The following is a 17,761-nucleotide window of genomic DNA, read 5'->3' on the forward strand; positions in this document are numbered from 1 at the left end:
GCGTCAAAGCAGTACTACTGTTCCTGTGTGGTTATCCTTACTTTTCCTGACGCGGCTTTATAAATACACTGAAATTAACTGCATATTGTTTATTAGTTTAATGCATCTGATTGTAATTAACCAGTAACAATATAATGGTCCACAGAATGGACAAACTATTCTAAATACAATATCTGCTTTAGCGTTGTTACTCTCACTGCAACTTCTTCTTCCTCTTTCAGCTGCTCCCATTACGGGTTGCCACATCAGATCATCTTATTCCATGCTACTCTCACTGCACCACTCAGTATTAATATCACTGTATCTGAGTGGGGAATCAAAGAGCTATAGCAACTAACTGGAAAGAGAATTATCTGTATACAGCATCAAGCACACGCTGCCTCAGCCATGCTGTCTATTGAACTGCTTTCATACGACAAACGTTTCAAAGCCTTTCCTTTACGGACATCGCGGTTCAGAAAGAGTTTCATGCCAAGAACTATAAACGCACTCAATCAAGTGCTCCTTGTAGAACTGTTTGTGCTTATAAGTACAATTACCTCACTGTAAACTTGCACTACAGTTATAATATTGCACAACTTGAGCCACTTTATAAAGCGCGTATTTACATATGATGATGATATCATTGTTAAGATGAAATGCAGCAAAATATGTTTATTATATTATACAGATAAAACTTTAACTTCATTTAAATAATCTATATTGTTAATAAATATGTGAGAACACAGTGCTGCAGTGCTAGCAAGGAGCTGTTCACAGATTGTTCCTGCCTCTTGCTGGGACTGGCACAACACTGGATGGATAGAAAAATTAAACAAATACTACGAAGATATTTCAATGTTCCTTAAAAGTTTTGAAGAATCGGCATTCTAAGCTTACAGATGGCTTAACGTCTATTACAGAGCTGATTGTGTGGCAATTGAGTATTTGGGGAAAGAAAAGTAAGGACAGGCATTGGAGGTTAGTATGTTTGAAAGAGACAGTACTTCTGTAATAAAGTATTTCATCGAAGGTTGTGCATGGCGCAGCAAGCATCTGAGTTATGAACAATCACTGCGTCACTGTGTTCACATGTTTAATAACATGATTTAACTCCTATCATTATGAAAATATCACGTATACATCTCAGTACAGGTATTTTAATTATTTAGAGAGCTGTAATATCACGAATGTAATGGATTCTGTGTCCTGTTGGAGGAAGAGAAAGCAGGTAAGCACGTAGTGATTCACACACATAGAAGATCAAATACAAAACAAGCATTTAACTTACTACTTTAGTTACAATGGGATTTGAGAAACTAATAAATTAAACAATTTTAAGATAAAGTTTATGGTGTTCTACTTTAATGACAAAATAAACTACCTGATTAAAGTGGAAATTTCAAGATTAAAGTTGACATTTCGTGCTTTTTTCCCACTGTGTGCCTTTTATTTTCTCTATACCCTAATAAGCTTTCATATGACACTCAGCTGGTGGACTACGACTCACCTTTTCACTGCAACTTGGATCTGTGACAACTTCTTTTTTATTTCGGGCATTGTGCGACTTTGTGAACTTGAGCTTTCGAGTTTCTCTGACTCGCCATGTCACTCAATCGACTTCCTTTTGTTATTTATACCACTGTTTAAACCAAAAAATAGTATGTTTTTTTTTGCCTCCACTTGGTATTCACTGAAATTCTTATATTTTCCCTCTTGCTTTTGCCATTGCCTTTTCACAGAACGCTGAGCTTAAGGGCTATTTATATTGATTTGCATATTCAAAGAGGCGCAATTCTGGGAGGAATTGGGGTGGGAAAGCAAGCACATGCGTTACTTTTCACGCTGATTGGGATTTATGGAGTGGAAGAACCTGGAAGTTGGACTACGCACAGATTTCTGCATCTGGATTTTTCTGTGCGTAAGCACATTTCGGCTTTTGTGCTTATGTCATGTTATAGTGCGAATTCTACACATGGCGTTATGCATGAGGTCCCTTGGTGAATACCTTAGAAACCTTTATTAAAAATGTTTACCCCAACCTGCGAAATCTGCATGAAAAGGACGTCTCATGGTTGAGGGAGAGAGCTATTCTAACACCAAAAAATGACATGACTTTACATATAAACACCATTTTATTTCACCAACTAACTTCCGAAACAAAACATATAAGTCTGTCGACTCTGTTGTAGAACCTCCGCATACTCTACTTTTGAAGGTTGGTGCACCAATTATGTTACTATGAAACTTACAACCATCAAAACTTTGTAACGCCACCAGGCTTCAGATCAGATCTGTGCACAAGAACTTCATTGAGGTAACTGTCTTCACTGGAACTGACTCAGGGGAGACTGTATTTATTCCTCGCATCCCTCTCATACCCTCTGACCTCCCATTCCAATTCAAACATCTCCAATTTCGAATAAGGGTCTGCTTTGCTATGACAATAAATAAGTCACAGAGCCAGACTGTAAAAAAGGTCACCATTGATTTGACACAAGAATGCTCCTCACAGGGCCAACTGTACGTTGCATGCTCAAGAGTAAACTCAGCAGATAGCTTAGTCATTTTATAGCCCGTGGGCAAAACTGCAAACATCGTTTACAAAGAGATCCTTACATCCTAAAAATGTGCATTTCTCATACACAATATTTACAATCATAAATTAAACTCTTTACAATCATCAAATTCACTCTAAATACTAAAATAAGGCTACGACAATTACATTGAAAATTATGTTGCATTATTTTTAAAATGTTTCCTTTTCTTTTTCATAACTTTTTTAACACACTACTTCTCCGCTGTGAAGTGTGGGTATTTTGCTAGTATATATATATATATATATATATATATATATATATATATATATATATATATATATATATATATATGTATATATGTATATATATATATATATATGTAAATATATATACTTTCACTGCTCGACCAGAGATTGGCGCTGTGTTGTAACATCTTTCTCCCTCTGAAGATTGGATCATTGATAGCTACCCACCTTTTCTTAAAAGCAAGAAGCTCTGCAATCTTGGGCAGTTCTGTTTGTACTCGTGTCTGCAGAGATGACTCCACAATAATTACATATTTGTTTTACTTTTGCTGCATCCAGTTATACGGGGTGGCCATTGTAGCATTGCAGCACCTTAACTTTTTATCTTTGCCGTCTCTTTCTTTTACTCTCTCTCTCTCACTCTATATACATGTATATACAGGGTGGGCCATAAGTTTCCATACACAGGAAAAATTAACATTTTTATTTGTATAATAAGCTCTACATCTGCGGTGGGCTGGCACCCTGCCCGGGGTTTGTTTCCTGCCTTGCACCCTGTGTTGGCTGGGATTGGCTCCAGCAGACCTCCGTGACCCTGTAGTCAGGATATAGTGGGTTTGGATAATGGATGGATGCTCTCCATGACTGCCATTGTTTTTAAAACACATTTCAATACATGTCCACCACTGCTGATACGTATTAGGACAGCTGGAGTTATGCTTGTAATGGCATTGATGATACGTTCCCTAAGATGATTTATGTTTCAGATTCCCTAAAAAATGCGTTTGAATAAAGAGCAACAAATTGAAATCATACTGATGGACAGGATTTAAATGTGTTTTCAAAACAATGGCAGTCATGTAGAGCATATTATATAAATAAAAATGGTTTTTCATAAAAAAATGTTAATTTTTCCTATTTATGGAAACTTATGGCCTGTATATATATATATAAACACACTGATAGATTGTATATCTACATTCTACCGGTCAAAAGTTTTAGAACACCAGTTTTTTCAGTTTTTATGGAAATGCACTCAGTTTAATGTCTTAGTGTTTCATGAAATCAAGGCATAGAACAAGTAAGCAATAGCAAATCAAAAAAAAAGTCAAGGAGTCATTAAGTAAACACAATTTAATTCCAAATTTTTATTCAGCGAAGTAGGCACCTTTTGCTGATATAACAGCCGAACTGTGGTAACCCTTTTTGATTTAGAATGTTGTAACTATTTGCAAGTCACCAACTCTGCCTCTAAACAAAAAAATAAAAACCTGCCCATCACAGTTTCTCCTCCATTTTGACATTTAGTATCAAACACTGAGAAATCATCCATCTTTTTGACAGTGTACAAACACCCTGCGTGATGAACCACAGATTTCAAATTTTGATTCATGAGTCCATGAGACTTTGTCCAGTCTGCAGTAGTCCACAGCTGGTATTTCAGGCTCTAATTTTATCCTTTAAGGAATGTCTTCATTATTTCTACTCGCCCTATCAAACCTGAAACATAAAATCTCCTCTTCACAGCAGAAACTGAGACTTGCTTTTTTCAACCAGTGTTAAGCTGAGCTTGAAGCTGTTGTGTTGTGAGGCACATATCAAACAAGCTGGTGAACCTCAGAAACTTGCCTTCTGATTTTGTTCTGACTTTGGGTCTGCCAGATCTCTTCCTATTAGAGTTTCTTTCAGTTCCCAATTGCCTTTGGATTGTATAGGACACCATACTCACTAACACCTTGAGTTTTTTTTTTTTTATTTCTCTAAATTAAAGGCCTTCTGTGGGTAATAATGCTGTCCCATTTTATTTGTTAATTGCTGTTTTCTTGCCATTATCACTAGAACATACAACTTTTGGCAGTGTAAGAGTGTCCAAGTAGGACTTCAGAGGGTGCAGTAGCACAGTCTGTTCCAACTCTGCTTTAAAACAGACAGAGGGCTTTATGTAATCCACAGAAATTGGGACACCTGCATAAATTGTTTTCTTCAACTTGCAAAGTGTCTTTTACTTGAATTGCTGCAGAACATCTGTAGGTTGTATTAGTTGTTCCCTAAAGAAGCCCATTTGTAATATTCAGAAATGTCCATTTTTATTCAGTTTTTCCTAACCTAAACTTTAAATTTATACCACTGGCAGTTTACTGATTACCTTTTCACCATTTTACATCATTCATTGCATTTCAACTGATTTTTTTCAACATTCAACTGATTCATTTCAACTGATAAAATTAGACAAAAAAAATGGAAAAACTGAAGTGTTCTAAATTTTTTGACCGGTAGTGTATATATTTATTAAATAACACAAACTATTTAACTGGTTTATTTGTTATATTTCATACCCTTGTATCAACTTTTGGCATTGTGGCTACGTTTCAGCGTACCTTCATTCTTCCTTGGCTTGTCTACTTGCTCATTAAACAACACATCAGCTTTAAATTGCCTCTACATGATCTGGCTTTGCTCATGAGTTTCCAGTGTTGAGGAGTGTATTTTTCAACGCAGTGCTGGCTCCAATGTTGAACCTGATGCAGTTGTTATGGGCTCTATTTTCCTGCAACTGTGTAATCGACTAAGTTAGGTTCAGAAAATCAATAGATTGATCTTTTAAAGTTTTTCTTTCTCCTTTCTGTTCAGTTTATCTTTTCTCTTTGCTGAAAAGAAGACACTGAGAAAGGTAGAAATGATTTCAACCTACACAAACCTATACATTGGTTATCATCCCAACAAATATGAGATGTAAACATTCTCAGTCCAACTTAACCCAATTCAGGGTCAGAGTGGGTCAGGGTCTTTCCCAGCTACACCAGGGCCAGCTCTAGCTTTTTTGGTGCCCTAGTCAAAAGTGATAATGTCGCTTCCAAACGCATGAAATCTTAAAGGCAATTGATGTATGTATTATTGCATATCATAGAGCAGGGCAGTGGGGTGAGATGGGATTCACCTTTGTGTAGTTAAATGCAGATATGGGATCCCATGGAAATTGACACCACTTACACAAAGATGTGGCGCTCAGTGATGTGGCATGTTACCAATGCCAACGGCTACATCTATTATAATTAATATAAGTGCTATCCTACCTCTAAAGCATTGTCACCTACGTTCAGCTATAAAGTTGCTTTCATTCCTATCGCATTATAGTTTGTAAACTATTAGTATTAATGAGAATCTAAGAATCAGATTTATTTCTTTCATGTAGCACTTACAGAGTGCAACTCTGAATTTAACAGTGACAAATTAAATCGGTACACTTGTACAAATTTTTATCAGTGAATATAAATTCATTGAATTTCTCTACTTTTAGGCAATGTAAAAAGCCACTAAGAATGCTATACGGATGCTAAGTTAAAAAGAAACATTTGGAGTGGCCAAAGGAGGTTATATTTCATCTATAAAACAAACTGCCGGGGCCTCATCTGAAGTACTACATGCAGTTCTGGTTGCTAGACTACAAAAAAGACATAGCATTAGAGAAAGTCCAGAGAAGAACTCTAGGTTGAGATCAGGACTGTGAGGTACAAGTTAAAGGAGTTGAATCTTTTCAGTTTAAGCAAATGGGTATTAAGAAGTGACAAGATTAAAGTTTTTAAAAAATATCAAAGGAACTAATACAGTGGATCCAGGCTATTGCTTTAAAAGTAGGTTAAAGAACATGGGAACACAGGTGAAAGCTTGTTAAAGGTACATTCAAACAGGTATTAGAAGTTTTATTCACACAAATAACCATAGGAATATGGGAAAAATGACCAAGAATTGAAATAGCAGAAATTTAGGGTTGTTCAATACTCCACTTGATGTTATTTTGGAAAAATAATGTGAACAGAACTGGCAAGCTGAATGGCCTGTTATCATCAAAAATGTTATAATGTTCTAATTAATTTTCAGTCCTATACATTGGATAAAGGGAGCTGCAGCCTAGTCACTCATAAACAATGAAAATATGTTGATATCTGGCACCCTCACAAGATGCACAATTACAATAAGAGTACCTCTAATTGAAATAAGAGCATGTCATTATATTTTTTGAGGAATTTTATCATGTAAACTAAATAAAAATGACACCACTGACTTGAACCTGAAGTAAAATTTCTAAAAGCTGATTGGGCTGTTTATAATTCGGTAATTTTCATGCTCCATAAAATAACTCCAAAGAACTTTGAGGATAGAGTCAATGTCAAATCCTAGATTGAGTATTTTATAAAAAAGGAATAACAACAAAGTAAAAACAGAATATAATGAATGAACCTACTTTTATTTTCATTAAAACGAATATAACAATCTGCAGTATGAAAATGTGTGATGTAATGAACACTACCATTTATTGGGTGTAAGAAAAATATAGAACTGAAAATGCATTGACTCTGGGAATATATAAAGTGAGGAAGTTTCAAAAATTTAATATATGCAGAAGTAAAAAAAGGTTTTGAACTGACCACACAACAGTAATAAATAGACCATGGATTCTCTGGGACAGTATGACCACATATTCTTTATGCAATAACAATGTTTCATTGCTACATAAATATACTACCAGAGTTTCAGGTGTTCAAATTAAAACCAGTCGACTGGAAACTGGTGTTTTGTATTCTTAAAAACATAACTTAAAATGGAGTATGAATTACTTTGTTTTTATATAGTCAATAACAAGGCACATAAATATTACCACTAAAATGCAAAGTTTGTTAAATATATATTATTACTAGATGCTGCCTGATAAACTTTACAAGCAAGTGTTAGGCACTTATGCAACCTTCGACATATTTTGTAAATATAGGAGGCATTTAAATGGTAATATAAAATTTTTAAAAAGTGAGAAAAATTTACTATTGCTTCTGCAGTGGCTAGGTTTACAGAATATTCTATAAGCAAAGCAAAATGTAGTAAGCAGCAAATTATATTCACAGTTTGCTCTAATGGGCAAGATTCCATGTATGAGAAGCAGTTTGAAGGTAAAATTGTTCTACAAGAAAAGGTTTTTGTATTTGAGGTGCTAGTAGAAATAAAGGATTGGTTGAAAGTCCTATTTTAAGGTCATCACTGAAGGTATACTCACCAGCCACTCTACTAGATACACATTGCCCATACTTCCTTGTGGGCATAAATTCATCTAGATGCTGGAAACATTCCTCAGGGATGACATGATAGCATCACGCAGTTGCTGCAGGTTTCTCGGCTGTACATCCGTATTGTAATTCTCCCACTCCATCACATCCCAAAGGTGCTCTATTGGATTGAGATCTGGGGCCTTGTGTATAAAGTTGTGCATAGAATTCATACAAAAACATAGTGTATGGACAAAACTGGAAATGTGCATATGCACAAAAAATCTAGATGCATAAAACTGTATGTACACCAGGTTCCACGCACTTCCCCTTTATAAATTCCAATGAACGTGAAATTTAAGGCATGTACACATGCCTATAGCCCCACCCCAACTTCTCTCAGAATTTCACATATTTGAATATACAAATCAATATAAATAGCTCCTTCCTTTCAGTTTTTAGTTAAAAAAACAATGGCAACAAAACATGGAAAAAGAAGGGTTTCAGTGAATGTGAAGTGGATGCAAGGAAAAACATTTATCTTGGGATAAACAGTGGTATAAGGAATAAAAGGAAGTGATGTAGTGATACAGCTCGGTGGTGACACTTGAAAGTTCAGAAAGTCGTACAATGCCCAAATAAAATAGAAGTGGTCAGATATCAAAATTGACCTGAAAAGGTGAATCGCAGCCCACAGTCTGTTTATTCGGTTTCAGACAACATTACAAAAGTTGACCCCCATGCCGAGGACGCGATGATGGTGCTGCTGTGACAAGCACATCTTTGGGCTATGGCTGTGCACACATCTCTACCTTGGAAATCATCGGGCAACCATCTGGTTCTGTGTATTGATGGACGCTGTCCTGGAGTCACAGAATGTAATAGTGAATGCTGCAAGAGATGTGGCCAATGAACTAAGGAATATAATGGCTGTATTATGTGATGTTGACCACAAATTAAATGAATTGGTTAAGAAATAAATGCATCTGATTACCTGTTTTTACATTCTGCTAATTACATTAAAACAAAGATGTAACACTGTCTTTTGGTGTTATTTGGTGGGTCAGGGTCAGGTTAATCATACCACATCTCTTCAGGCAAGCCATGATTGTGTGCTAGATTATGTAGCACGCTACATGAATTCACAATGCAACACACCTTTTGTGGACTATAGTGGATCACATTGACAGAATGGAAATATTTTCTATTTACATAAGCAAATTCATTCTCTGAAAACGCCATTATAGTATAGCATCAGATAATTAGAGTGAAAATTATAATGGTAGACCATGCTAGTTACCTTGCCATCCCAAAATCAGACACTTTTACTGTCAGGCATTTATCCACCAAGCAGTTTCTAGCAGCCTGTATTGTAAATGTTAAATAAAAGAAAAAGAGAAAGAAGACATGAATTAGAAACTAGATTCAATTTTATGGTGTTTCAAAATCTGAGTGAATTTAAATAATTAAACTGTACTAAACTATTATATATACTGTAACTATGTTTTGCATCACAAACATATTACACTTTAGACACTGTGATCTCGACTGATGTGCATTGCAAAACATCTAATTACTTGGTGTGTATTGTCAAATTCCTACCATGACAAGTGAGATTTTAGTAAAATTGCAGCACATAATAACATTCAAAAGTGTACATACATGGGCTACTTACCTTACAGACATTGTAGAACTTGGCAGATAAAATTTAAAATTGTATTTGATATGCTTAGCACTAGAATCCCTGAAGCCTACGAAAAAAGTTGTAATGCTGGGACAACTTAAATTACTTCACACATCCTCATCAGCGACTTTCTTTTACAAATGTGTCAATCAGCACAAGCAGCAGGCAGCCTGCTATCCCACCCCCCACCGGCGCAGCTGAAGTTCTCCTAGCTCAAGTCCCTTTATCTTGGTGTGTGGTGTCTGGAATTGTATAGGGTAAATAATACATTGTTATTTGAAATATATATATTTCATGCGTGTTCCGTGTCTACCACGATCAGGGTAAATGTAGGATGACAGGAAATGCAAGGCAAGAAATGTTGAACAAATAACTAAAACAGAAACGTTTTTAATTTAATAGTAATAATAACAAAATGCTGACGTGAAGTATATAATATGTGAAGTCCAAATATTAAATAAACACTTTCACAAAGGTAAAACAAAACAAGAAAATAACTAAAGAAAAAGAAATCGTTCAATTTACATGTTGCTGTCTATGAGTAAAAGCCCAAGCCCAAATATCTACCAACACAAAATCGATATGTGAGCTTGTCTGGTGCAAAGGTAAGACCTGCTGCTTTGTAATCAAGAGGTTGTGGGTTCAAGCCTGGGTTTTCCCCATTTTGAGTAGTGAGCTGCTATTTTTATTACTATAATATAATAAAAACATATATTGAATTTGAGTCTGTAACACCTGTCTGTAAATTTTTGCTACCTGTAAAAGATATTGCTGAAGGGATATAAACAGACACACAAACGCTTTTGAATCATATCTTCTTGGTACCTTATTGTTGTTTGAATTGTTTTGTTATTCAGTTTTATTCTTGAATAAAATCATTAGTTTTGTTAAATCTTTGAGAAAGTGTTTATTTTATATTCCAGTAACTAACACACGGTGCACACACATATCCAAGCATGAAAATGTCATTATTTGAAAACACTATGTCATTTGAACATGAGTTGTCATTTGAACACCAACAGCATGGCACTGCCAGATCTAAACACTAGTGTGGAAAATTGCTGAATTTGGCTGCAGGTGGAAGTTCCCGTCCCAGATTATTTATGGTTCAGGGCAGAGTTTTATTGCGGTGCTGCAGTCTATTAGCCAGCGTAAACAACATGAAGAAGTTGGCTGTTATTACGGATCTGCCTTTGTCTAGAATCAGCTCCATAAGCTTTATGACCACAGTCTCGGAATTTCTTTCTCCCGTGGGATGACTGGGATCTTTTCCTAAATAAGGGGTGGCATTGCACATGTACTTTGTCTCTAAATCTGCCACAATCCAAAACTTTATTCCATATTTGTCAGGATTGGTTGAGGTGTATTGCAAGAAAGGACAACAGATCTTGGTTGAAAACAGTTGCCCATTAACAGCAATATGTTAATCCAAGTTGTAACTCAAAACACAGTTCACAACAAAACTTTGGCAGATGTCCGAGATCGTAGCAAATCTGTCATTTTTCACACATTCTGAATGGGTATCTTTGTTGTCAATGTGCAAATGCCACATGATAGTCTGATATCATCCTTGAAGCATCATATCTTTGATAGCTGGTAAAACAAATAGTTCTGACCAACCATCATCCACAGCACCAACTGTGACCATTGCTGCTCTTGTGAAAAGAATAGAGATAAACACCATCAACTAAAAGAGGGAGAGGCAAGTTTGTTGTACCACGTGAACATGACTAAGAGAAAAAAACTGAATTACAACTTATTCCGTAGGCTTCAGGGATTCCAGTGTTAAAAAATTGAAAGTTAATTTAAGCATGAGGAAAGAGTGATAACAAATGAAAATGACCAAACTGGAAGTGTGACACAGAATACCATCTATTACCATGTTCAGTCTGGATGGAGCACTAGCTCATCACTTATCACAAATCCATATGCTAAAAGTTTACAATCATTAAATTACTTAACATGTTTCTGAAAAATGGGAGGAAAATGGAAAATCCATAAAAGAGGTGACATAGACATAAGAACAATGTGCAAATTGCATACTAACACCAACCAGACACACAACTCAAACCCAAGATAAAAGATTCATCAGGTAACACTAATCATTGTGCTGCCAACACCAAAAACTATAAACATTTAAAACATACTTAACCTAAAATTAACCATTTTTCTATATGCATAGTGTCGAACTTGGCTTGGGCACAGACAGGCAGACACGTCTAAATCACCTCACACACGTTTATTTAGATAGTCCATATTTACAGTTCAAGCGCTCCACAGTCCCCATATCCCCAAGGTCCTGGCCACAACACACAATGCCTTCTCTTCTTCAGGCCGCCTCTTTGCCTCCTCCCAGACCTTGTTCTTCTCTCTCCTGACTCCTGACTTTTATAAGCACCCGCATGTGCTCCAGGTGTGCTTCGGCAATCTCCCACCGACATGCCCCAGTGTTGCGGAAGTGTCGGCTGCATCCCCGGAAGCACTCCAGGTGTCCCTCCTCTTCTTCACCCCAGCATTTCCGGGTGTGGCAGAAGTGCTGAGGTCCAGGGTCCCCAAGGCATTGGGGGGCCCCCTGGCAGTGACCACGGGCCCCTACAGGGTTGAGCTTCAAAGCTCTGTACCTGTGGTCCCCATACCAACCAGGGTGGTCACCCCCACCTGGACTGAGGTGGGCGTACGCCCTCTTCCGGTCCTCCAAGGTGTCCCGGCTGGGTCGCCCCTCTCAGGCATCTGCCCAATAGCTATGAAGGTACCATTAGTAAAGTTTCATATATAGTGTATAAATTATGTGTTGTTATAAATAATGGCTGTTAGGAAAAATTGACCATTACAGTTATCTTCAAATATAAGAGTATATAAAGAAAACTTGCCTTTTTTGGATAATTTGGCAAGTAATGCACATTTACAGATAAATAATACACATAAATTATGCCGTACTCTAATGTAAAAACAGTAACATGTTGCACTACATTCTACTGCATGTCAGTGTACTGTCATCAGACTTTACATAAATTACAATTTAACATCTGGAAAATATTCACTGTTTTGGATGCAAAAATTGAATCATGAACATTCATGCACTTTTGTTTTTGAAAATTTGAAAATTTCTCAAATATAGCAGGTGCTATTGAATACATTCATAATATTTTAATTGCAAGTTCATAATAAAAAGAATTTCATAAAAAATATGCATGGTGTCACACACGTGCGAATAGGAGGCAGCTAAAGGGCCTGAGTAAGTGTAATGAAACATTTGACCAGGGGGTGGCGGAGTGCGCTGACTGTCTTTCTCAGTTCCCTACAGACCTTTCCCGGGAAATCCTGCAAGGTTCCGGCGCCTCAGAAGACGTCACTTCCGAAGCTGGCCCCTTTGCTGACGTCACCTCTGAAGTCGGCCCCTTTGCTGACATCGCTTTCGAAGCCGGCCCCTTTGCTGATGTCACCTCTGAAGTAAGCCCCTTGGCTGACATCACTTCCAGTTCCGGCCATTTTGATGACATCAATTCCTCTCCCGGCCTTTAAAGACTCCATCTTGGGCTACTATAGCCAGTTCTAGTTTGGATTCTGTGAAATTAACTTGAGATTTATGATTCAACAAACCCTTTTGCAGCTGGGAAAAACAATATATGGGTGGCTGCCCCAAACCTTTATGATGTTTTTGGCGTATAATTATTACAATGGTAATTACTTCCTCATGAAAACAGCCAATCAGATGACTGTCATTATGAGTTAGACAAGATTTAATGTTACTCCAGTTTCAATAGATAAAAAATAATCTTGAATCTAGCAAAGAGATAAAAAAAGAAACCCCAATTCTAGGTCTAAATAGAGACTTATCCAGACCAAAAATAGAGGAGTGATGACACTAATGGAAAGAGACCATCTGAGAGTCAAATGTCTGTGTGCATGGAGGCAGATTGCTTTAGGGTAGGACAGAAATGTCTGATTTATCTTTATATTGTATATATGTGACTAATCACAGTAAATCTTGTGGCTAATTCATGAACAAAATAACAATACCTATGTTTTTCTGTAATATTTATACCATCACTTGGTCATATTCACTATTTTATTGAGTATTTTGGGACCAAATTTGTTTTTGTCCTCATCTGCCAAGCTCATCCGGTCATGACTATCGATGGTGTCGGGTTCAAGAGGCTCCCAGAATGTAATGGGAGCATTGAGCCGACCCACACTGTCACACATGCTCAAAACATTCAGTCCTCCCATTTTTTGACTGTTGAATATACTGAGTATGGTGTACAGTAGTGTACTCACAGGTGTAGTGTACTCAGTGGGAATGGAAATACAAGTGTACTTTTATTTAAGAACATATCCAAAGAAAAAGAAATTATTCAATTTACATGTTACTATCAATGAGTAAAAACCCAAGCCCAAATAACAACCAACAAAACTGAGATCAAGAGAAAGCGAGGGATGCAAAAGTGGAACTGGATTGACAGAGTAAAAGAAGACCTTGCAGAAAATGGTCTGACTGGGGAGGAGGATCAAGCACATCATCTCCCACACAGAAGTGGGAAAACAAGAAGAGGAAGATGAAGAGGAAGAAGAAGAAGAATTGTACTCACTAGGTCTCTGTGTATAAAATTCTTGCTCTCTAGGAAGGCCATTCCATCGCAGACATCAGCACATATCTCAACCAACTGATTACTTTGTAAATCTTTTCCATGATCATGTAAATAGTTAAGCAAACAACCACTGCTCAAATATTCAGCCACAATGTAAATTGGGAACTCTTTAGTACAAACTCCATAAAGGGTAACCAGCTTTGGATGTCGTAGTTTCCTGAAAAAAGAAAACAAAAACATTGTATTATTTCAGCATCGACCAAAGATTCACATATTTTACCTGCGTTTTTACAATTTAATTTTATCAAAAAGTACATATTTCCTTTTTCAAGAGTTAACATTTGAGCACAGTTTCACAGAAAATATTTTAATTGTTATCATTATAAAGTGCAAAAGCCATTGACTATGACTGAACCTTACAAAATGTTTCATAACTAATTTCATAACTGTTCATTGAATTGGCTCTGTATCAAACATGCACAATTCAGAAATTCTGATAAACAGAGTATTGAGTTCTAAGTTGTTATTCACTTGATTTTAAACAAGCAATTTTCCAAAAAAGAATAATAATGATGGCTATTTTCAATTATTTATGAATTTTACAGATGTTTTCATTCAAACCAACTTACAGATCTCAAGTTCATAAAGTTCTAAAGATCTAGTTATAGTTGAAGTGGACCACTGGCAAGCTATGTAACTTTCTCTGGTAACAAAAATTAACCAACTAGTGGGGACAGAACCAATATCCGGTTAATTTACAATGTTACACCTTAGATGCCTAAATGTATGTAAATATTTAAAACAAACCACTTTAAGGGGTTTGATGTAAGGCTACGTATCTGTATCTTTACAGACCGATATGAAATGCCATGGGTCTTTACAAACTCATATATCTGACACTGCACTTCTAATCAAAAATATTTCAGGTAACCACTGTACAAATATATGACTATAATATTTATGCTTAATCATGTGATCACCGTAAAGAGTGTAACAATATCTTCATTGTTTCGTGATAAAAAGTAAATCAAGACAGTGCCTGAAGGATGTTTTCTCTGCTTTCTATTTAATATATCGTCCAAGCTTTGACACCTTTGTAAGCACAGCCAGAACAGTAGAGGGCATATTCTTATATAGCATTATTATATTGTTTTACTTTCATCATTGGGTGAGAAAACCCTGCACGAAGGTATTAAGTTAGGAGTCTCCAAACAGTGGAGGGTGTGCTGTGGGCAAATAATGAGAGGCATAGATCCCTTGACTGTAGCCCTGGCCATATATCTGAGCTTTCAGAGAATAGAGAGGAGACAAGGGAAGAGGTACTATTTGCCTGCTAGAAATAAACTTTCTGATCTTTTCATACCTTTGGGACCTGTTTCATTTAAACATTAGTAGATGTTTATTCTTCTTCTATTGAGAAAATTTTGCAGCTTTAGTTTAACCTCCAGTATTAAGATTTCTAGCTTGCTTTATCAAATTCAAAAAGATTCCCCAGTAATAAAAAATAGAATTGTCGTTGACTTTCATTTTGAATCAATATGCCCATTATACCCATAATCCTTTAAACTTACTATTTATGCCGAACATACCAAATGTTGCTATTCAAAACAGTGAAAAAAATTAATTAATTTTTGTGTTTTTGCCTCTGACAGTTTCACCATGGTTGGCCAGTTGTCCCTAGTTTCGGGGGTAATGAAGCATACTTTACAGTATTGAAGCATACTTTACAGTGCCAGCATCCTTTAGTCGCCTTTAATAGTATACAACAGGGACCAAGATCTTATTTTAAGCCCAGTAAGCACATACATTAGAAAAACAAACAAGCATTTTCCAGATACAAAAATGTTCTAAACATTGTTTGTATTCATGGAAATCCTGGAGTACAGATTTCTAAAGCCACAACCACAGATTGACTAATTTTATGAAGCCTTCATTAACTTCTCTTTCTCTGGACTAGACATTTTCTGTACCAATGAGGAACTCCTTAACCCTTTTTAAAATCAAATTATGTTTCAATTTTCACTACCTGCTTGTGCTTTGTAATTTCTACAGTAGTAATAATTATTTACAATGTGTATTTGAAAAGGAAGAGACACAAGGATATTCTTGAACTTATTGTACCTTCAACAGAGGAAACGCAACTTGTTACAGAAGTAAGCAATTGAAAATGCAGAAGTTAAAAGACCTAAACTGGAAACTGCATTTATAACTGTTTTAATAAATGTATTACATTAAATATGTCCCACTAGGCAGAACACAGCATGACTTTAATGTTAGAAAAAATAAAAAGTGAAAGATATATGTATACTATACATATGATGCACATCTATATACAGTATATAAATATATATAGTTTATATATAGATACAGTATAGACATGTATAGACAGGTAAATACAAAAGTACATCTTCTTTCAATTATGTAATTATGTGATTTAACATATCAAATCTAATATTCATCAGAAAGTACTAAAATTAAATCAATCTAGCCTCAGGTTACAAACAGCACTTTACTTTGTCATTATAAATAAGCCAACATAATGAATACATGTGTGAAACAGTAAATACTGCTCGTAATTCTTTAGTTTATAGAATAACATTTTAGAAGCAAACTCTATGCATCATTCATATTTAAGCTTGATAGGGTGAGATGGGCATTGTTGGCTGATTTTTATTCTAAAGATGCATGTTTTCTTAGATTGGTAATGTGGCACAGTGGTTAAGGTGTTGGGTTTTAAACCCTCAGGTTGCGAGTTTGAATCACACTGCTGACACTGTCATTTTACCTGCCTGTGCTCCAAATGAAAAAAGAAATGAAATGTAATTGTATCTCAAAATGTTATAAGTCACCTTGGATAAAGGCGTCAACAAATAAGTAAATGTTTTTTATGTTGTCACAATGACATTAACCCATTTCCTGGTTATCCTTTACCCTTCTGCTACGTTGTGCTCCCTCAAAACCTATGCATATCCTTAGTCATCCCACTGCTGGCATCATATGTTGTGTGGTTGTCTACATGTTGCACTCACATGAGGCAAATCTGTCTATGGAAAACCTTGGTTAAAATCCATTGGTTGATTTTACAGTTCGTCAGTTTGTCCTTGGCCTTATTTTTAAACTTTGGTCTCCTCATCCTTTCTTCTTTAAATTTTTGAAAACATTAACAGTATATCTTGCATTTTCAAATTTTATTGAACTCTTATTCAGTCCTGCTCAATAGCATTCTGCATATTGTTTTAGCCACAGTTTGATCTGATATTGCAGCTTTATAAACTCGTTTCTTTGTCAACTGAATTTGATGATTGTTCATTTAGTTGCCTTTCTTCCAATTTAGTATTTTCTAAGCAGCTTGCTGTGCAGACGCGATGAAATCTAAGTAAACAAAGGAGACTGAAACATTAATGTTTGCAGCGCACTATGCAATGCATATGTCTCTGTTATATGCCTTTTGGTTTGGAATTCATAAAAGCAGTAGTAATGTTTGTGATGCACCATCTATTGGAATGACAAATGCAATGCCTTTTATTACTAAAATGTTTGTGGTGCACCATCTTTTGGAATGATAGAGACAGCAATTAGACAGACATACAGACAGACATTTATCCTTTTGTTAAGGTTGATGCATCCCAATAAGTGCAATTGGAATGCACAATTTTATCATATCAAAAACTTCTGAAATGCAGTACGT

The 17,761-nt window shown here is 36.0% G+C and overlaps 1 protein-coding gene across 3 annotated transcripts in view; it reads right to left on the reverse strand.

The window, feature by feature from the left end:
- LOC120523606 (cytoplasmic tyrosine-protein kinase BMX-like) overlaps window positions 1-17,761 on the reverse strand; it is a 167,563-nt gene that overhangs the window by 23,421 nt on the left and 126,381 nt on the right. For all 3 annotated transcript variants that reach the window (XM_039745051.1, XM_039745050.1, XM_039745052.1), the window contains exons 14-15: window positions 14,074-14,290; window positions 9,101-9,165 (exon numbers count right to left, since the gene is read on the reverse strand). In XM_039745051.1, coding sequence (XP_039600985.1) covers window positions 9,101-9,165; window positions 14,074-14,290 — 282 coding nt within the window. The remainder of the gene's footprint in view (window positions 1-9,100; window positions 9,166-14,073; window positions 14,291-17,761) is intronic.

Source organism: Polypterus senegalus, chromosome 2, assembly GCF_016835505.1.
Source record: "Polypterus senegalus isolate Bchr_013 chromosome 2, ASM1683550v1, whole genome shotgun sequence".
Lineage (NCBI taxonomy): Eukaryota > Metazoa > Chordata > Cladistia > Polypteriformes > Polypteridae > Polypterus > Polypterus senegalus.